Consider the following 22,044-nt stretch of genomic DNA (forward strand, 5'->3'; position numbering starts at 1 on the left):
TCAATTTAAATTAAATATATTTATTTAAATTTAATCATAAATATTAATATAAAATAATTTTTAAATAATAAATTGTATAATTTTAATGGGTCCAAATCCAAACTTGATTTAACTGTAATCAATCCATTAACAATTTAACTGTAATGATAATATATTAATTTCGAAATTCGAATAAATTATTCTATAAAAACGTCAGCAATTAAAAACAATAATTAATGGTAATAATATTTTCTGTCCGAAAATCTAACATTAAAAATTTGAAAAAATAATATTAAAAATAAAATATACTTTTGTTGAATTATTATTGGATCACCTAATCTAAAATTAACACATATTTTCACCTAAAAAACAAAATAATAATAATAAAAATCTCCCAACCCAACCGGGTTATCACCCACCCAAACCCATTTTCCCCGACATTACAAAAACTGAAAAAAATATTTTCTAAGATTTTCTTTGGATGCAATCAGGTATCAATGCGTTGACTTTTTTAGACTTAAAAACATTGCAACTGAAATGTTAGTAAACGCAATGCTATTAGGAAAGCATTCTTCAGTACGTTGAAAATGCATTTCACCTCACTGGAGGCTTAATTCCAGACTGGAGCCTTTTGGTCTAGTAAAAATTTAACAACTTCAGTTGCTTTTTCTTTTTCTCTTTTACCCATATATTATTTCTTTTCTTTCTTATTCTAGAGTTGTTTTATTATTTTATCTTTCAATAATGTTTTATTTTTCTAAAGGCTCAATAATTTCAATAATCTTTTAATAATGAATTGAGCTCCTATAATTAAATATATGATTAATTTTGAAATATTAAATAAAATGAATTTTTAAATTTTTCTAGTTTTAATTCATTTTAATTATTTAATATTAAAAATAAATACAATTGTAATAATTTTTAATCATTTATTAATTTTGTAATGGTTAAATAATTTTAAAAACTTCTATTATATATCATTTTTAATCTAATGTCCTTAAAAGTCATTTTTTATTTTCACCTCACAGCTACAGCTGCATTTGAATCCAAACACACAGTCCACCGCCATTTCTAATCTCACTGTTACAGTATTCAATCTCACCACTACAGTAATTAATCTCACTGCCATCGTTGTTTTTAACCTCACCGGAGGTAAACATACCGTCCATCTAAACTAAGTCTAAGAAACCAAACATGTCCATAGCATTACCATCATCTTCTCATCAAACTTTCTTAGCCAACGCTTTCACATTTAATCGAAAACCCAAAACAAAGCTTCCCAATTCCCCTACCAGGTTCTACTCAGACGTCCACGAAGATTCCTCCTGCTAATAATAGTTCATTTCCATGGCCACTCTGTTCTTTGATTCTCAGAATCTTGCTGTTAATTTGAGGTTAAGAGCTAGATTTTTAATATAGGTATAATTTTGGGTTTAATCACTCTACAGTGTTGAACTTTAGAATTTAATCCTCGACTTTGTTAAGTTTTTTAGATTTTGTGTTTAATTTTGGTTTTGATTTTTCTTTTAGATTTTGTTAAGTTCTTTTTCTAGGTTGATTCAATGATTTCGAGTTTGGGTGGGTAATTGATTAGGTTGAATAGTTTTTTTTTTAGCTTATTTAAGACTCAAATCTATAAGAAACAATTACGTGATTATTTGACTAAGAATTTTGTGGGACATTCCAAATAGCTTCACAACTTGCAATCCATAAATATGTAATAATTACAATAGCACAAGTTTTTAAAAGAAAACTTTTAAATGGAAGAAAAATGATATTTAAATAACATTTTACTTTTATTATTAATTTTTTAAATATTTAAAACATCTTTTATTAATTTTTATATTAATACATACACATTTGAGTAATACTTTTTTATTATTAAATTTAAAATTACATTATTTATCCATATTAAATTCATGGCTTTAAGGTGTACTTGACAGGTTGACTGTAGGTTTCCTCCATTCTGAAACCTCGGATCCTCAGTTTCTCCGGGAATGTTGTATCTTTGTAGTCGGTTCTCTCAATCAGCCAGCCCTTGTTCTTTATTGATCCTCCAACTTTTACCTATTGCCAAAACCACACTGTTATTACCATATTGTTCAACTGAGCTAAATTGTCCATCCAACACACAAAAAGTTTACTTGCATATTTACAAGCAGAGAAGGATTACATACTCATATGACAACTAGAAAATCTAAGCTAATAATGAAACGACAGGGAAGGCAGTGATCAAGTCAGAGTTTTCAAGCAAGAAGAATGTAAGAAAATTGAAGTCATGAACAACATCCAAAACATGGAATTGAATAACAAATCTAATAAACATTGTGGCAAAAGAGTGCAAGGGAATGGATGCGTCTACCGTTAATGGCATGCCTCTGCACCATCAGTTGAATTGATGATAAGAACTCCATCCAAGATATCACGCCCCTTAAGGGCCATGGTAGACCTTAGAGAAATAGAACAACTTCCACTAACTTTGCTTTTGATTATCCCCCATTTAGGCTTCACGTAGCCACATTTCCACCTCTTGGCCGTTGAAAGCCTGTTGCGCAGGAACCTCCACTTGGACACCCGCCTAGCAAACGGATAAAATTTGTTGTTTAACAATAAGATGAGAGACAGAATTAGAGTGAAAAACATTCTAAAGAACGAGAAAACATAGAGCTGAGTTTTAGCAGAAGAACAACATGCTCACCTTTTTAAGGATGAGATATGTGGCCATTTCTCCAGAAGTTGCACTGTGATATGGGTTCCCTTTTGGTACCTTAGCAGCATCCTCAGGGTTGTTTTTCACTGGTGCATACGTAAGCCATGTATCCATTACCTACACAGTCGCATTACATCAGGTTAATGATGAGTATCTATTTACATTAGTAGCAAATTCATTCACAGAACCACAAGAGAAGTAGGATCCTATCTGACATAAGATAGCCTATTAACACAAAAAAGACTCGAGTGAAATTATAAGAAGTGATTCAAACCACCCATTACCATAAAGCTGACTCTTGCTGATGGAGGCAATGTTTTAGGATAGTCTTGTATTGTACACTCTAGTCGAGTTAAGGACGTAAATGATGTTTTACTAGCATCTTTATACCTGCAGTAACATAGGGCAAAACAGATGACATATTCACTCGCTTTCTTCTTTACAAAGAACAAAATATATGAAAACATAAATGATAAGTTTTGGTGAACAATTTACTTGGGGTTAACGAATTCCTTAATAGCACCTCCTGTTTTGGTGAGCTCCTTAATGTATGGACCAAGCTCCAAAATCAACTGGTAAACAGAAAAAAAAAAAGAAAAAGACAAAAAAAAGAGAGGGATGGAGAGCGCAATTAGACAACGAATGAAACATTTTCTACATATGTATAAGAGGTTCCACCGCAAAAACCAGATCAAATTTAATGAATATCACAATGATAATGAAGATTTCAGCTGGTGTAAAATGCGGTGATTCTTTCTACTTCCAACCATATCAATTACAAAAGTAAAGAATCATCATTATCACACTAGACATGATACGATCACGCTCTGCGAACGTCCTTGGTTCAGCTTATCAAGCGTCATTTGCAATTTATTGCAAGTTGAATTTTAATTTAATTAAACTCATCTTAGTTAATAATTGAGTCCCTGAACTTTATTAAACTCATCTTAATTAATAATTGAGTTATTGTTAAACTTTATTTAATATATGTTTCTTTTAATTAATCTAGTTGCTGGAATAATTTATTGATGCATAAATTTTTAAGTTTATTTATTTAAGTGTTTAATGTGTTTTGTGTTTAATATGAGTTTAAATGTGATTAATGTGTTTGTTTTAATGTGTTTGATTGCAGGTGTCATTTCAGCTAGAAACCGTTACATTTAAGGGCTGTTACAAATTGATTAAAGTGACTTTTCAAGTAGATATCAGTTATATACAAAGGGAGCATTATATATCATTTAAAGGAGCTGTTATATCAATTAAAAGGAGAGCATTACACCTCCTTAAATTGGCAACAGCCTTTTCTTATTCCATAACCGATTGTTGCTTAAATGGTCACTCTATGAGCTTAAATTTCATTAAAAGCTGCTGGTCTCCATTTGACTGGCCAAGAGGGACTTCAAAAGTTTTCTTAAACACCTTTAGATGCTTAAGAATGAAACCTAAGCATTCAAATGAATTGAATCAATTGAATTAAAGAATTAAATCATATTGAAGGAAGGAGTTACTTAGGCCTAGAATTTCAAAAGTTTGTAAACTTTATTTCAGCTCATTGTTAACTTAAAAAAAAAAGATCTTTTGGTTAGGCCTTTCATAGAATTATAAATAGTTGTAGCCAGCCTATTGTATGGGAGACTTTTGCTGAATTTATGCTAAATTTAAGTTTTGTGAGTTATCCAATTCTCTTTGATTCTTTTGGAACTGATCTGACTTATCAAGCATAGCTTATGGCGTCTATCATTTCCTTTTTTTGCCGAACTTATCACTTTTGAGTGTGGCGTTCGTATACCTTTGGTTCCTATCACCATTGACAGCGGGTCAATATTTTCCATTGGTTTCTTAACCGTAAATCACCTAAGAGCTATTTGAGATTCGGGTCAACAATCCAATATTGTTGGTTCTTTTTTGGCCTTAGTCAAAATTATCCATTATCTTTGCTTAACCATTCTGTTACCTTATTTTAAACCCATTTCTTTCATTCTTTAACATTTTTCTTTGTTTAAAAACTTAGTCAATTTCTAAACGAATCAATTCTACTCAAATTCACGATTGGGCATAAAACGACTCGAATAATTCACGAAATGAGTTCATATCATTTGGTATCAGAGCCAGGTTATTTGTAGTAAGAATTGATGTTTTTGGCACTAAGGTATTGTAATTTGATAAAAAATCGTGCAAAAAAAAAGAGGTATTCATTTGAATTCATTCGTAATTAGCATTTTATATAAAATATTGAAATTGAAAAAAAGAAGTTTTCAAGTTCTTGTTGCCGAGTTGAAAATCTGGTTGCTGTCCGAAAATATCCAATCCATATACTATTATTCGGCCATACCCAACCCTTTCCATTTCTTTATTTCAATCCTACCTTCTTTGTCCTACAACATTCCTACCTAAAATCATGCATTAAATTTGCAAGCCGACCCAAAACGACTGCTTCTAAGTCTAACTGGCCCCTTTAAGAACTTAGAGAGGTGGAGTGAGTGGAAAAAGGCACAAGGGTTATGAGCACAACAGAGTGAAGAAAAAGCCAAGTTTGTGTGTTTTCTTTGAGAGAGAACTTGTGAGGTTTTGTTGAGAGTATTCAATATGATGCAAAATATAGAAAGAAATCCAAACGAGAGAGTTGGATTCCATCCTGTAAGAATTATTGGATGAATTGTGTCAGATTTTACACTCTAAGCCTTTACGCGCGAAGTGGAGCATCTATTTGATCGAAAACTTGAAACCATCAAGAAACAATTGGATCGTGTCGAAGAGCGAGGCCATCGAGCAAGAACCCAACAAGAGCAAATTTATCCAAGTGAAAGGACGAAAACAAGATCATCAAGGAAACAAACATCCAATGAATGTTCGAGAATAGATTCTTATCTTGACTCCTATTCATCAAGAAATTTGAGACAAAGAGAAGCAAGCTTCGAGTCTGAGATCTTTCAAGGTGACGAACGAGAAAGTACAAGTTATTCTTCATATGCCTCAAAGAAACCATCTACGAAGGAGTGAACGTAAACCATATGTAAATCATTCCATTCATACTCGATGGAAAACATTTCATTTTGATTCTTTTGTTTTATCTTCATCTTATAAACAAAAAACGAGAGAAAAAGAAATAAAAAGAAAAAAGAGGCAAGAGAAGTTAATAAGGGACAATGAGTGAATATGGAATGAAATAGAGAGAAGAAAAATGAAAGAAAATGAAAATGAAATCGAAAAAGAAAATGAAAGTGAGAGTGAGAAAAAGAAAAATGAGATTAAAATTGAACAAAAATGTGAGAAAGAAGAGAAAATTAAAAAAGAAAATGACTTAGAAAAAGAAACGAAAGAAAAAGATGATAGTGAGCGAGAATAAGTGAGGAATGTTTCCACTAACCAACATGTGAGTTTTCCTCGTGTTGTATCTTTTCAGGTTTTCGAAAAGCCGATTGATAAATTTCAGCTTCAATACCTTCCTGATGAGAGGCGATTTCAGTTGACCAACAAAGGTAAGGTTGAAGGTAAAATCCAACCACAAGTGCATTCATACATGGAGAAACACTTCAAATGATACAAACTCGTTTCGTGAATGATTCGAGTCGTTTGATGCCCAATCGTGAAGTTGAGTAGAATTGATTCGTTTAGAAATGAACTAAGTTTTTAAATAAAGAAAAAGGCTGAAGAATGAAAGAAATGAGTTTAAAATAAGGTAACAGAATGGTTAAACAAAGATAACATGTAATTTTGACTAAGGCCGAAAAAGAACCAACAATATTGGATTGTTGACCCAAATCTCAAATGGCTCTTAGGTGATTTACGGTTAAGAAAACAATGGTTGACCTGCTATCAATGGTGATAGGAAACAAAGGTATATGTATGCCACACTCAAAAGTGATAAGTTAGACAAACAAAGGAAATGATAGACGCCATAAGCTATGCTTGATAAGTCAAATCAGTTCCAAAAGAATCGAAGAGAATTAGATAACTCACAAAACTCAAATTTAGCATAAATTCAGCAAAAGTCTCCCATACAATAGGCTGAATACAACTATTTATAATGCTATGAAAGGACTAACCAAAAGATCACTTTTGTTCAGCTTAACAATGAGCTGAAATAAAGTTTACAAACTTTTGGAATTCTAGGCCTAAGTAACTCATTCCTTCAATATGATTTAATTCTTTAATTCAGCTGATTCAATTCACTTGAATGCTTAGGTTTTATTCTTAAGCATCCAAAGGTGTTTAAGAAAACTTTTGAAGTCCCTCTTGGCCAGTCGAATGGACACCAACAACTTTTAATGAAATTTAAGCTCATGGAGTGACCATTTAAGCAACAATCGGTTATGGAATAAGAAAAGGCTGCTGCCAATTTAAGGAGGTGTAATGCTCTCCTTTTAATTTATATAACAACTCCTTTAAATGATATATAATGCTCCCTTTGTATATAACTGATTTCTACTTGAAAAGTTACTTTAATCAATTTGTAACAACCCTTGAATGTAACGGTTTCAAGCTGAAAAGACACCTGCAATCAAACACATTAAAACAAACACATTAATCACATTTAAACTCATATTAAACACAAAACACATTAAACACTTAAATAAATAAACTTAAAAATTTATGCATCAATAAATTATTCCAGCAACTAGATTAATTAAAAGAAACATATATTAAATAAAGTTTAACAATAACTCAATTATTAACTAAGATGAGTTTAATAAAGTCCAGCAACTCAATTATTAACTAAGATGAGTTTAATTAAATTAAAATTCAGCTTGCAATAAATTGCAAATGACGCTTGATGAGCTGAACCAAACCAAGAACGTTCTCAGGGCGTGATCGTATCAAGACATCTTCCTAGAAGTGAAACATCTAAATAATGATTTTGAGCTGGAAAAATTACTTGGTTTATATTTCCTGGAAAAGGAGAATAACCGGTCTCACAATTAACATCTCTATCTGGATGACCAGTGGCTCTAAGCAGAGGATCAAGCTGATTCTATTCCACGTTGATCACCAACGATCTCCCTGAAGTTAATTTCATGGTGCATTACTAAAATGAAGCATAAACCGTAGGGTCTTTGATGCCCAAAATACCTATCAGAGAACAGTTATATCATATAGACATGTATAATACATCATATACAAGAAAATGAAAGGAGATTGGAGGGGGAGAGGAAAAGAGGCAATTTGCATTATCCTATATGTTGTAAAAGAACTGTAACACGTACAAGCACAAAGAAAAAGTTGGCACTAGAAAAATAAAAAATTACTGAAATGTAGACCTTTGTTTAGTTAAATGCCATCATCCCTAGAGAAATAGGTTATAAGCATATAAGGAATTCTAGCTTCCTATAGTTATAGAAGTTACAGTCTTGTATATAAATACCATCACTATGAGTGAGTTTAGTAATTCCTCTAATAGTTTCTTTTGCTTTCCGTGGAACAACAAGAGAATTGGCATGGTACTCTTTAGGTGCACTGACTCCCAAGGAAGCTGGAATTGCCTACATTGAAATAGTAAATTTTTATTTCTACCAGTTTTGCACTGCTGACATAAGAAAATTATAGATAAAATCATGCAAATCGAGATTCTAACCTTGAACAACAATCCATTTGTGTCTTGGAAAAAGATAACCCATCACAATCTAGAATCATGACTAGCAAAAAGTGAAGATAAATGTTCAACATGGTGGAATATAAAAAGAATTATCCATTAAACCAATTTCCAGAGACTGACAGTTAACTTTTCTATGCAATGTCACTGACCTAGTATAAATAAATTTTGAGACGATTAAGGTCAAGAAGCATTAGAAAATGGATTATTTATAAGTGTATGGTAGCCAGTTAAGAGAGCCACATAGATGTTATAGCTTAATGCAGGTTTGAGACCATTATTGTTTTAGTCTTACTACCATAAAGAGATGCAAGGGCAAGGGCAGACACAATCACATAAGTATCATCATATAAGGAGTTTTTGTTCCATTAAGAAATAAGTTTTTGACAACAGGCAAATCTAAATGTAAAGAAAACTTGCAAAGGCATGAGAAGAGTATTTGAGAGACATATCATTCATTCAGTAGGCCGCTAGAATAAAGAAGTGAGTGTACATCACCATGGCCATGAGGTTTTGTCTAAAAAGACCAGAAAAGAGTCAAGAGAAGAACCTAATGGCTATAGCAATCAAAATATAAACATGTTTTTTTATACAACATTTATGGGGGCTACCTGAATTTTGTATTTGTTAGGAGGGTCCAAGGTAAGCCTAGCATCATTATCATCTAAGCATGCAACTTTTTCCTGTAAGCAAATACAAGGAGGTAAAGCACCTAACAACAGCTTTCACCAACCACACATCAATGACAGATAACATACCTGCTTAAGAAGTTTAACTTGTGAAGCTTTCATCCCAAAATAAGAATTTGATTCTAAAAGGTCCACCGTACGGGCATGTGTGTCATCTGATGTCATGATAACAAAAGGAATCTCCTTTTGACATGTACCTTAATGTAAGACACACACTCAAAAGGAGTTGGAGAGCAGATAAGTTGTAAAATGCAACAATCAATAAAAAAACTTTCTGAAGGCTTCAAGGTTAATTCTTTTTCTTTTTACTTATTGAGGCAAATACGTTGACTTGGGCACTTCAAACATAAGAAAATGATTGTAAGAATATGAACTGCTTATGCTGGTGAGATGAAAGAGGTTTGGTTAAATAAATAAGTTCATTTGCTATAGTTGATTACGGAGAAAACAATACAGCCTAACTTGGAACTCTTTTCTACTTTGTTCACTATATCAATTTTCCTAATGAAATGATGGGCATTTTACAGGTAAAGTGGTAAATTCTTGTCTTATTCGAAAGTGGCTTTTCTGATGATGACTACAACTTAAAATTAAGTTCGTCAAAGAGTTAGTTTTTCCCTGCACTAAGCAATTGTTGATGCATTTCAACAAGTGAAATAGACTACTACAAAATTCTCAATAATCTCCCATTGGCTGCTGCAAGCAACAGTACTGAATGAAAATAACACTTAATCTTTCATGATTAAGTCAAGGACAAATAGCTCAAAAGGCTATTTAATGCGGAAGGCCTCCTAACAAATGAGATCCCACACAAACCTTGGGTGAGCCAACTACTAGCTTCCTGATGAACCAGAATAGACTCAATATACAAAAAGTTCAAAAGGCTATTTAATGTTGTTTGTAGAGCAAAAGTAGTCAAGGGTGTAAGAACATGCTTAATCAATACGATGCAAAAAATGTGATTAATCCTCTTCAAAGAGGGGCAAAGAAGAGCAAAATATTAACAGTTGGTCTATAGGTTATATACCTTACTTCCATTGTATCCTAGACGTTCACCAAGCCCACCCGCAATAAGAACAAATGCTGCGTTTTTGGCTTCTTTGACACCAACATCCTCAAATTTGATGAAATTATCATCACCAAGAGAGAGAATTTTTCCGGTTGGGACCTACAAAAAGAATTACTATGTTTAAAATAGTTGCATAGAAGAGAGTGAAGATTAGACCTGGCCGCCCGGCCCGACAGCCCGCCCGAAATATGGGAGGGTTTGGGTAAAAATATAGGCCCGAAATATGGGCTTGGGCAAAATTTTAGGCCCGCTTAAAAAATGGGCAGACCTCGGCAAGATTTTTTTGGCCTAGGCCCTACCAACCAAAAATATTAAATATATATTTTTATTTTTAAATATAATAGTTTTTATTTTAAGTTTATTTACTTTCATTTCCTTGACTAGTGTTACAAAATAATAATAATAAAACATCAAGTTTGTTTTACTAATCAAATGTTAGATTTTGTTACAACAATTAATACAATTAATAATTTGATAAATTTACTAATCAAATGTTAGATTTTATTACAACAATTAATACAATTAATACAATTAATAATTTGATAAATTTACTAATCAAATGTTAGATTTTATTACAACAATTAATACAGTTAACAATTAATAATTTGATAATTTTACTAACAATTAATTTTAATAACAATTAGTTTTAATTTTATTAAAAAAATAATTTTAATTTTAATTAAAAACGGACCGGGCCGGACCGGGCTTGGGCCCCATATTTTTACTTCGGGCTGGGCCTGGGCAAAATCTCAGGCCCATATTTCGGGCCGGGCCGGGCCCGGGCCTAGTAAACGGGCTAAAAATTTTTTTGTGGGCCCGGCCCGGCCCATGGACAGGCCTAGTGAAGATAAGAACATATACGAGTAAAGAAAACTTGAAATATGTCAAATTAAACTAACAATAATATGAATCATGTTAACTAAGACAACTGAATATTGATTACATTACAACAAATTGTATAAAATTTAGAAAATTTCGAGTGAGTAATTTCATTACCGAAGGTGGGAAGCCGTCATTAGTTCTTCTCAGCTTTCGAGTCAGCTAAGAGCTCCCCAGCGGTTTTAATATATGATTCGGACCACCCCCCAACGATAGCCTGAATTTACCTTAGCTACCTATATCAAAGAGAAAAAAAAAATCAGTACACTCTTAAGATGTACAATACTCAAAATCATTTAATTTAAAACCCATTACTTATAAGTTTTAAATATAATTTTTATTATATTTTTATGCTTGAAAATAAAATTTTCATTTAGACTACTCGTATAAACTTGAAAGTGAGAAGATTTTGACAAAAATATAAAGGTAAACTACACTTACGGTCACTTTTGTTTACCTCAATTTACATTTTAGTTACTTTTGAAATGTTATGTTTTAGTCACTTACGTTATCATGTTGTAATATTTTAGTCATTGAGTCATTAATTGCCGTTAACGGTGTAGCGATAAGCTGACATGGCACGTTAAATCATCATTTCAAACAAAAAATTTAGGTTAAATTATACAATTGATCCCCATATTTTTTGTTTTGAGCAATTTAATTTTTTCTTTTATATTTTTTAAAATTTCCTTTTTTTTTCCATTCTCTTCTGCTTCTTCCTCTGTTTTCCTACTTTCTCCATTTCTTTTAACATATCAGGAAGTCGAGTTGACAGTGAAGAAAGAAGCAAAAAGTCGAAAGTAATCATTGCCTATAACCAAAACCCATAATCTCATACTATTTGCTAACTATCAAAACCCTCCAACGCCATCCATCATCTTCGCCGCAACCATGACCTTTTGAAAACATCTCAAAAAATCCCCAACTTTTGGGCTACCCAAGATCGAATCTCCATCACCGTCCATTAGATCGGCTTAATTTTCTAATATGTGCTCCTTCATCACCAGTCATTGTCTAATCTTTTACTCTCTGTGATTTTTTGAGACTTATTAATTGTTATTTACTTGGATTCTTTATTGATTTGAATGTGAGTTTATTTGATAAGGGGATGATATTGTTAGGTTTGTCATGAATGAGGTCATGGTAATGGTGAAGGTGTTAGTGGGTGAAACGAAAATGATGGATGGTGGTGGAGACTTTTGATAGTTAGTAGATGAAATGGGTTTATGGGTTTTGATTCAATTTCCTGCTTTTTTCTTCACTATCAATTTGACTTTTTGATGCATTAAAAAGAAACGGAGAATGTAGGAAAACAGAGGGAGAAGGCAAAATAAAATAAAAAAGGAAAGTTAAAATAATATTAAAAAAATTAAATTGCTCAAAATGAGAAAACATGGGGACCAATTATATAATTTAATCTAAAATTTTTGTTTGAAATGATAATTTAACGTGCCACATCAGCTGACCATTACATCGTTAACTGCAATTAGCGGCTCAGTGACTACAATGTTACAACTCGATAACGTAAATAACTAAAATATAACATTTCAAATATAAATCACTAAAATGTAACCTAAGTTAAATAGGAGGGACCATGCGTGTAGTTTACCCAAAATATAAAAAAAAACCGATTTCGAAAAAAGAAAAAAAAAAAAAACTGGCCGAGTTTATGTTTCTTTCCTCGCGAATAATTTATGTTTCAAACTTTCTTTTCTTTGAAAAAAATTTGGAAGAATCTGGGTTGAACTAGGCAAGCAGCTCTGGAGAAAGCGAGCATATGTTTACTAAATTGTAGGCCAACTGGTTCTGAGACTTTGAAGAATCTTGTATATGTATAAAAATACCTCAACTTTCTTGTAATGCAGGTATGAATGGCAGAATTTGACCCTTTTTTTTCTCTTACAATGCAGGTAGAGTGCGATTGGTTCTTAGAGGGCTGAGATAAAAAGCAAAAGGTTCCTTCTTTTTCTTCTTTTCTTTTCTTAAAATTTGTCTTGTTATAATGGGGAAAGTGAAGAATGTTAAATGTTATAATGGAGGTTCTGAAATGTTGGAGGATTTAAGGTTTGATAATCTGTTAGCGGAAGCAAGAAGCGAAAGTTTTAGAGTTAGAAATATAAAGGAAATCAACAAACAATTTAGTGAAATTGACATGGAAGATATTGATTCAGATTATGGAATGTTTTGGAGTTCTCTTATTGATTATATTTCTGTACTTGCTCATAAATCTGATGTACAACCTTCTAAGAAGATCAAACGTGATGGTAAAATAGATGAAAGCTTGGAAAAGCTTCTAGGTTCTCTGGATAAGTTCGAAAAGTATCCGGAATTTATCTTTGGAACTTACCACACAAATAGGCATAGGAAGTATGATGAAAGTTGTGAGCAACCTTCCAAGGAGATAACTTGTGATAGTCTGGTAGATGAAAGCTTGAAAGAGTTTCTAGGTTCTTTGGATAAGATCCCGGAATTCATCCATGGAACTTACAATACAAATTTGAATCGGAAGTATTACAGAAGTTGTTCTGATTTGAATATCCTCACATTGGATGATACTTGTGAAGGGAGTTATGCACCATTTGTACCATCAACATCATTGGTATGCTTATTTTCTTTGCAACTCTTTGAATTACATTTGTTCCTTCCTCCAAAGGAAAAAAAAACTAAAACACAGTTTTTATATGTTCTAACCCCATCCGGAGGTTCATGAAATGTTTTGTTTTATTACATTTCCCCCCTTCATATGGTGCTGATTCTTTTACTGTTTTTTTCTTGCTGAATGTGCATATTGCCTATGAAAAGGCTAAAGAAGAGTGTAAGGATGCCATTAGGACTCCTAGCCAGCCTCAGTTTAGGGAGAAGGTTATGGCTCTCCTTAGAACTCCTTATGACCAAAAGGCGTTTGATAATCTTTGGCGGGAAGTAACTTACCGTAAACCAATGCAAGGTGCTGGAAATATATGCCACAGACTAATCAAGAACCATTCAACCAAAACTAAAGAAAAATCACTCCTTGATTTGCACCAAGGCAAGACTGGTTTCTCCAACTTCTGTTGGTGTTTACTTGTTTGTTCTTTTTTCAAATATGCATGTTATGTCTAAAGTATGCACATAGTAATTGAGATCATTGCCCCTTGCAACTGTTTATTCCACTTGAAATATAATTCAGTGTTTACTATTACACGATTGCTATCTAATATTCTTCAAAGTGCAGCTCTCATCAAAGATAAATTTCATTTGGAAGTACTTTGAGTGGTTGTGCCTATCTTTTCTTTGGCCCATCAGATTTTGCATGATTGTTTTGGTTCCATGGTTTTGGTTGAGCAGAACTTGTCGAACTTGTTAACAGTTGCGGTCTGTAGTTTCAGTATTTTCTCAGATATTTTAAATGAAATTTGCTAAACAATGTTAGCTTTAATGTTTATTTCGTTACTCTTGCAGAAGTAAAGATGAAAATTGATGAATATAGGTCAGACCGCCGCAAACTTTTATGTCTCTTACGTGGATTTTTCTTTTGGTTGGAGGTGAGTGTTTTATATTATTGATGCATTGTCTAGTGTTCCTTTGTTTCATCCTGCCAGGGTCCTCGTTAACTCCAAACATGTTCTCCTAGCAAATTTAGAACAGGGAAAAGAGCAGGTTTATTCAATGGAACTATTGCAAAATTTAAAAAAGCATCTCCCAGAAAGACCCTTTTAACAGTTTGTGCATATAAAACTAATTAATCTAAACATATACTGCCTTTATGTGCATTCCATTAATTTTTCTGGTTTTTAAGCCATATTTATGAAACTGGAACTCTATGTTAATAAATTCCATGATTTCTTGGTGCAAATGGCAGAAACTACTGTGGGGGCTTTTATTTTTATTTTGAGCAAAGCTTCCGGATATCTAACTGTGTATATTTGATCAGAAACTGCCTAGTTATGAAGATGCATTTCCACCATGGTTGGACACCTTGTATTTGAATGCCTTGGGATGAGATGACTGGAGGTTAGATTTTATCTGAACCAACATTGATAAGGCAAATGTTAACACTGTTTCAACTGTAGCATCGTGTATGAAATGATTTAAATCCTGGAAAATTTTGATATAAAATTAACTTTATTTATATAATATAACCATAGAAATGTGGAAACTAATGATTTATGTCTTTCATTTACATTGGTACATACCAGCATTTTTATAAGCTTTGATTGATTGGTAGGAAATATATAATGGAGTAATGATGCAAAAAATGCTTAATCGTAATATATTGTTTTTTGTACTTATAATGGATAAATCATAAAAGTTGGTGCCTAGTTTTGAATGGAATTGAATAGTGGTGAGGAGCGACGTCAAGGGAGAATGTCTTGGTGTTCTTTTATGAATCATCGTTGCATTAATTTTGGAAATGGATGGGAATGGAGAACATCATGGGTCTTTTTATTATTTAAGCTTGTGGAAAGAAAAATTAAATATGAAAAACTCAACTAATATTATAAAACCAACCAAATAAACACAAAAAGGTGTAGATGAAGAATTAAAACTCAAGTAAGTGGAACCGTGTGTTGGCCGGTCAGAGTGTTCACCGCCTCAGGTGTAATTTGAGTTCGAGTCACTCTAGTCATGTTACTGCTAGGGCTTTGTCCTCTTATAATTCAAAAAAAAAAGAACTTGATTCAGTTCTACTCCTTTAATAAGCTTACAAAATGATAGAGATTAACAAAGAAAATTTGAAAAATAATCAAATTTTTTAAAAAAAGCGAGATAAAATATTGAAAATAGTGATAAATTTCAATTATTAAAAAAATTGGGCAATCGATGCTATTCATCAAACCTTTTTAGATTTTTAAATTTTTAAAGATTTAAGATAAAATTTTATATATATCTTAATCTCTAAAATTTTATACCCTAAACTTTTAAACTTATATTTATTTTAATTTTTTAAAGAAATTTTGTAAAAAAAGTTAATATACTATTTGATACTTATATTTATCTTTAATGTTTAATTTAGTACTTGAGTTTGGATTCAATATTCAATTTGGTATTTAAGTCATTTTAGATTGATACTTGAGTTTTTTTTGTTCCATACAAGTACCTAAATGGTTACATTTGATTTCAATTTTCAATTTGGTACCTAAGGGTTTCTTTTGTCTCAATTAAGTATTTATGTTTTTTATATAACACACCTGTCAAATATTTATTAGGTCACATAATGTTTCTTAATTTCAATGTCAATTTGGACATCAAAACCAAACTTAAATATCAAATTAAAACAAAAAATTTTAAATATTAAAACAAATATAAATATTAAATAATATATTAACAAAAGAAAAAAACTCATCTATTAAGTTGCGAGAAACTTAAAGACTGTCACATTACCATTTTCCAAAAATCTTAGTTGGTAAGAGAAAATTTTTGTAGCAGTGGTAAAAACAAGTTTAATATGATAAATGTTAGAAAAGATTTTAGATGGTGTTTAGATTTTGTTTAGTATTTGAATTTTACATTTTTTTAATTTGGTATTACCTTTTTTCAATTTGGTACTTAAAATTTTCAAATATTATACAAATTACTCTAAAATATTAATGGTGCTATTTTTTTAGGGAAAAATAACTAATGTATGACTGGTAAGTGGTAAATGACATGAAATTTAATGACATAAATTATTACACACTTATTTGAAGCTTTCTATGTTTACTAAACAATATGCTTAAATTATACTTTTCATTAGAATTGAGATCATTTTGATTGTTAATGGAATAAATGATTTAAGGGGTTCCATGCTTAATATCGTCAATATTAAAGAAAAATTATGTTAAAAAAAATATGCTTAACAAATGGATATTGAAGAAGAAAACATTAGTTTTAAAAAAAAATCCAAAATAGAAAAATTTCATAATGTTAAATTTAAAAAATAAAACAAAATAAATAAATAAAATTAAAAGTAACTAGACCTGTTCATGGGTCGGGCCACTCGGCCCGATTGAAATGTGGAAGGGTTTGGGCAAAAATATAGGCTCAAAAAATGAGCTTGGACAAAAAAATAAAGCCCGTTTAAAAAATTCAAATCGAGTTAATAATTTTTTCGAGTCAACTCAAATTAGTAATTCAAGTTTCGAGTTTAAGTCGAGTTAAACTTTAATTCGAATAACAGATTGGTGTTAATCTCTGTCAATTTTGAAAATAAACAAATTAGTCTCTCCAAACAAAAATTACAAAAAAAATATAAAATAATTTTAAAATTCAAAATATTAATAAAATTCCAAAATTTATAATTTTAAAATTTTATAAAAAATTTTAAAAAATTTAAAGAATATATAAAGAAAGTTAAAATTTTAAAAATATTCTAAAATAATAATTTTGGGACTTAATTAAGGATCAAATTTATCATAGTAAAGAATTTTTTCTTATTGCTTTGAAAAAGTTTGTAAATATATATGGTTTGAAATTTATGTAATTATACTGAAATAATATTTTAATTTGAGATGTTTATTTTTTAATTTAATTTTAATGATTTCATATTCTAAGTTGAATATCATTTTAAAAAAATTCCAGCTAAATTAATATAATAAAATAAAAGTTTTTAATTGGATTAAAATTTTCTCTGGATTCAATCCAACTCCCAAATACGCTACTAATCAATTCACGCCGAACGAAATTTACGTAAGCCAAGATACACAAATCGACGCCAAGAGCAAATCCAAGTATTTTTCCCTTACTTAAATGGGCCAACCAAAATTGTTTCAAGCCTTTTCTAATTAGAAAAGAAAGACAAAGTGACATTCAATTCCCTGTTTAAATTCCATGTTTTTGTGTCTCTCTTCCGCCGAGTTTTAAGCTGTTGGTTACTTCAACTCATCAAAAGCGACCAACAGTAAACTAAGCAACACTCCAGACTTTCCGGTATGTTCTGCTCTACTGCTTTACTCTTTTCTGTTTGTTCCCTGAGAAAGCTTAACAAAACAGAATCAAGCCACTGTGCGATTTCTGTTTTTGCCTTTTTCTTTTTCTTTTTCTTTTTGGTTCTTTTAACTAAAAGTAGCCTCGATTAACTCGTAGCAGTTTTATGAAGGGAGAAAGATGGTTTCTTTTTTATGTTTGGAAATAAAAATCTTCATTCTTTGGTTGTTATAGTATAATGCACGGCCTTTTTATTTTTGTAATTGCATGCACAATGTGATCGACTGGTAGAGAACTGAGAGCAAAAATGAGAGGTTTTTTATTCTTTATGTATTTGTTTTGTTATTATAGGGAAACTGAAGAATGTTACATGTTATGATGAAGTTGCAGAGATGTTGAAGGATTCAAGGCTTATAGTCTATTGAAGAAAAAACACCGGCATTTTTCTTTGAACTCGTAAGGACTTTGAAAAGGAAATTATGGATCAGGATAACGAAATTGACATGGAAGATTCTGAGTATGGACAATTTTTTAACAATCTTGAGCAGTTCGGTTTTCATCCTGATGGCAATGATGATGGTGATGATGATGATGATGTTGTTGCTGCTGCTGCTGTTGCTGCTGATGGTGGTGGTGGTGGTGACGATGACAACGATGGCGATGGTGAGGAAGAAGAGCTGAAGAAGAATCCTGAATATAATTGTTTTTTGGAGAATTTAAAACTGGATGAGAATGGGGAATCATACACGGTCCAAATTCCAATTAGTTCTGATATCTCACTTGTACTTAAGTATGAGGGAAAGGAAGAAGAGTCCTTTGAGAATGTGGATAGGCAGACAAATTCCAAGAGTAATTTGAAAAGAGAAAAGGCTAAGGTTTCTGACATTTTGGGTGGTTTTTCAAGGAAAGCAAGGCCTGATACTGTGAAGAGACCTTTGGAGATCAGAGATGAAAGGAGTAAGAAAAAATTAAGAAATTCTCCTGGCCAGGAAAGACAAAGTGGAGATAATGAAAACAAACTAGAAGAGGAAGTTGAGGCTGATCCAGTTGCTTGTAAATCAAGTGGAGAACCATCGAAGATGATGAATTATGCTATTAAAGATGAACAGTGCACTCAGTTTCTGGTTTCACTTGATAAGTCTGGCACCAAAACTGAACCGAGCTATGAAAAGGGTCTTCAAAGTACACATCAGAAAAATGGTGGAAGTTGTCCTGATGTAGAAGTATTTACATTGGATAATATGCCTTTATGCAAAGGAGATTATACACCATTTGTGCCATCAAAATGCTATCAATCATTGGTATATATATATATATCTTTGCTTTGTAACTCTCTATATTGCTTTTGTTCTTATTTTCCTTTATCTTTGCTTTGTAACTCTCTAACCTCATCTGGATGTTCAAGAAAGGGATTTCTAGTATATTTTGTTCCTTCAGTTTTGTACGTTGTTAATTCATTTACCTTCTTTTTTTCCTGGTTCCATGGTGCTTGTTGCTGGAAAAAAAAAGGCTGGTGAAGAGTGTGGGGATGGCATCAGAAGTTCTAGTCCGTCTCAGTTCAGGGAGCAGCTTATGGATCTTCTTAAAACTCCCTATAACCGAGAGGAGTTTCAAAATCTTTGGCGAGATGTAACTCAAAGAAAACCAGTGCAGGGTGTTAAAGACTTGCGCCATGGAAGAATGAAATCATATTCAACCAAAACCGTTGGAAAATCGTACCTTGATTGGTACAGAGGTACATTTGGTTTCTCCGAGTTTATTGATTGTTACTGAACAAGAAACGTTTCTTGAAAGCAAAGACCGACGCACAAGATATTGACTTTGCAAGTGATTTTAGTGGTCCTTCATTCTATTGCACTTTCAGATTTTGCATTGGTTCCATAGTTTTTGGTTAAGCAGAACTTATTGAGCTTGATAATTGTTTCCTTATTTAGTTTCAGTATTTTATACAAGTTAAGTGAAATTCTCAAACAATGTTAGCTTTAATAACCATTTTGTTCCTCTTGCAGATCTAAGAACAACAGTTGATGAATTCAGGCCTGATACACGTAAAGTTTTATGTCTCTTACGTGGATTTTTCTTTTGGTTGAAGGTGAGTGTTTTATCATTGGTACATCATCTCATGCTAATATATTTGAAACAGGGAAAAGCATCGGCTTTTGTGTTACCGATCAACCCATTTTAAAGGTAAAACCATTCAGTGAAAGGGACAAACTGGCATAGTAAATAACTTGAATTAGGTTAGCTAGTAGATTCAAATGTAATGATGCTGAAATAATAGAAGATATATGCTTATATAAAGCAAAAAGCTGTTTTTATAGTTTGTATATGAATAATGAAACTCTAATGACTTAAAACATAGAGAGGCATTTTTGTGCATTTCAATAGCTTGTAGTTTCCTAAGCAGCTTATTATGTATGAAGTTAAGCTTTTACGAGTATTTTGTCAGAATACGGCTCATGAAGGTGCATTTAAACCATGGACGGACCGGTCGTATTTGAAAGCTTTGACTGACCAGAGAAATATCTGAACTGAATCAATATTATAAAGCAAAGGATGGAAGCAGCTGTAGCATTGGGCACGCATGCATACTGGTGAGGATTTTGACAATTAATGAATGGTATGGCATTCAGGCTTATTAAAGTAAGTTTTTGTGTTTGGTGCAACTTTGTAAATCATGGTGCTTTTGAAACCGACGCTTATTACATGTGGCTAGTCTGTCTGTCTGTGCTACCACAACTGACCATCGTTGTTGCATACTAGTTTCCTTTAATGTCTGAATTAATTGAATTTCAGTATTATTATTATTATATATGATGTAGTACACAGTTGCCTAGTTTTGATAGCTGACTTGGTGAAAGAGGGAATTGAAAATTTGGACCGAACCACAGAGATGTGTAGAGAGATTTGACATTTGCCTGTCACAACCTCTACAGTGTGGTGCGATCCTGTGATCTAAAATCATCTCAGTCATTGCACTAATGAAAATAATTTAAGTCATTGAAATGTCAACTCAAGACTCAACTGGTTACCACATCTTAAACTTTCTTTTTTTTACGTTGGAAAATGAGTTTTTGAATCATTAAATATATATTAAATGCTAAGTATGTCGGAATCTAAATTAAGCCAAGAGTCCTATTTACCTCTTTTAAACTTTTAAAATTAAGTTAATCTATTTCATTATTTTAAAAATTTAATATAATTAGCTGATCGAGTATTAGTTCGATTGAGTTCGATTGATATTAACATTATTGTCATATATTCAAGTGCGTTGAAACGTGTTATTCTCTTATTTAAGGGTTGAGAAAAGATTATAGGTAGTTTTAAGTATTATATTAAAAAGAGCATATATAATAACAATCTATAATGAAATTAACGTTCAAAAAAATTTAACATAATTAACTTGCAATACTTTATATTTTAAAATAAAATTATTTCACACATTTGATTTTATATAATAAATTAATTGTTTTATAATTTTATGCTATCAATAACAAATGTTAATTTAAATAAAATTATTTCATTACAATAATAATTTACTTAATTTATAATAAACTAATAATTTATATTCAAATCAAAATTTTTGGAACCGAATGAATGGTTGAACTTTCAATTAATTTCTTTAACAATTATTATGAATTATTAAAATCATAAAAAACAAAATAACTATTTAAAAAATATAAAATCTAGTTCAACCGATTTGTACCGATTCACGATCAATTGAATTTTTGCCTTGTTTCGAATTGGTGTACTTGATTGTCAGTCCAATTGATTTGACTAGTTGATTTGGCCTAATTTTGAAAACATTGACTGAGATGTAAACATTTACGTTATGTAGATAATTACATCAAATATAAAATAAACTTGAACTCGAGATCAAACTCAAAATAACTTGAACCTAAAAAGATCTAAACCCGAAATAACCCGACTTGAATTTATCTAAACTTGCCTGATTGCCACTTCTACTAATAATCATACAATCATTAATTATTCGAACTTAATCGAAGGAATTATAATTAGTCGTATATTCAATGATCTAATTGAATCGTTTCTATACAAGTTTTATAACATTACGTGCATTTGCATTTACCTAATTATGAACGTAATCGAATAAAATATAATCATTGATCTAATGGAATTGGTGTATAAATGTAATTGAATGAATTTTACTATTAATCATACAATCAGTAATTATATAAACATAATCAAATGAATTATATAAGAACCACACATTCAATGATCT

General features: G+C 31.5%; 2 protein-coding genes and 1 pseudogene across 10 annotated transcripts; 2 read left to right on the forward strand and 1 right to left on the reverse strand.

Moving 5' to 3' along the window:
• Positions 1 to 1,896: 1,896 nt before the first annotated feature.
• LOC105795686 (UDP-sugar pyrophosphorylase-like) lies at positions 1,897 to 11,881 on the reverse strand (annotated as a pseudogene).
• Positions 11,882 to 12,606: 725 nt separating this feature from the next.
• Positions 12,607 to 15,090, forward strand: LOC105797142 (hypothetical protein). 6 transcript variants are annotated; one of them, XR_008194284.1, is made up of 6 exons: positions 12,618 to 12,748; positions 12,827 to 13,515; positions 13,719 to 13,944; positions 14,131 to 14,270; positions 14,358 to 14,440; positions 14,758 to 14,798. XR_008194284.1 is itself a non-coding variant. In XM_052628110.1 (5 exons), the coding sequence occupies exons 2-5, from the start codon at positions 12,919 to 12,921 to the stop codon at positions 14,896 to 14,898; spliced, it is 975 nt and encodes a 324-aa protein (XP_052484070.1). In that variant the 5' UTR covers positions 12,607 to 12,707; positions 12,827 to 12,918; the 3' UTR covers positions 14,899 to 15,090. The 6 variants fall into 6 exon arrangements, 3 of the variants coding, with proteins under 3 accessions (XP_052484070.1, XP_052484071.1, XP_012482527.1); XM_052628110.1 differs by lacking the exons at positions 14,131 to 14,270; positions 14,758 to 14,798 and adding an exon at positions 14,830 to 15,090 and having other exon boundaries at positions 12,607 to 12,707; XR_008194283.1 differs by lacking the exon at positions 14,758 to 14,798 and adding an exon at positions 14,830 to 14,893 and having other exon boundaries at positions 13,719 to 14,270.
• Positions 15,091 to 17,558: 2,468 nt separating this feature from the next.
• Positions 17,559 to 20,596, forward strand: LOC105797143 (hypothetical protein). 4 transcript variants are annotated; one of them, XM_012627077.2, is made up of 6 exons: positions 17,559 to 17,804; positions 18,153 to 19,102; positions 19,311 to 19,536; positions 19,811 to 19,849; positions 19,945 to 19,988; positions 20,251 to 20,596. In XM_012627077.2, the coding sequence occupies exons 2-6, from the start codon at positions 18,281 to 18,283 to the stop codon at positions 20,329 to 20,331; spliced, it is 1,212 nt and encodes a 403-aa protein (XP_012482531.1). In that variant the 5' UTR covers positions 17,559 to 17,804; positions 18,153 to 18,280; the 3' UTR covers positions 20,332 to 20,596. The 4 variants fall into 4 exon arrangements, with proteins under 4 accessions (XP_012482531.1, XP_012482528.1, XP_012482529.1 ...); XM_012627074.2 differs by lacking the exon at positions 19,945 to 19,988 and having other exon boundaries at positions 19,811 to 19,893; XM_012627075.2 differs by lacking the exon at positions 19,945 to 19,988 and having other exon boundaries at positions 18,186 to 19,102; positions 19,811 to 19,893.
• The last annotated feature ends 1,448 nt before the right edge of the window (positions 20,597 to 22,044 follow it).

The sequence above is a fragment of the Gossypium raimondii genome, chromosome 3 (assembly GCF_025698545.1).
Source record: "Gossypium raimondii isolate GPD5lz chromosome 3, ASM2569854v1, whole genome shotgun sequence".
NCBI classification, from domain to species: domain Eukaryota; kingdom Viridiplantae; phylum Streptophyta; class Magnoliopsida; order Malvales; family Malvaceae; genus Gossypium; species Gossypium raimondii.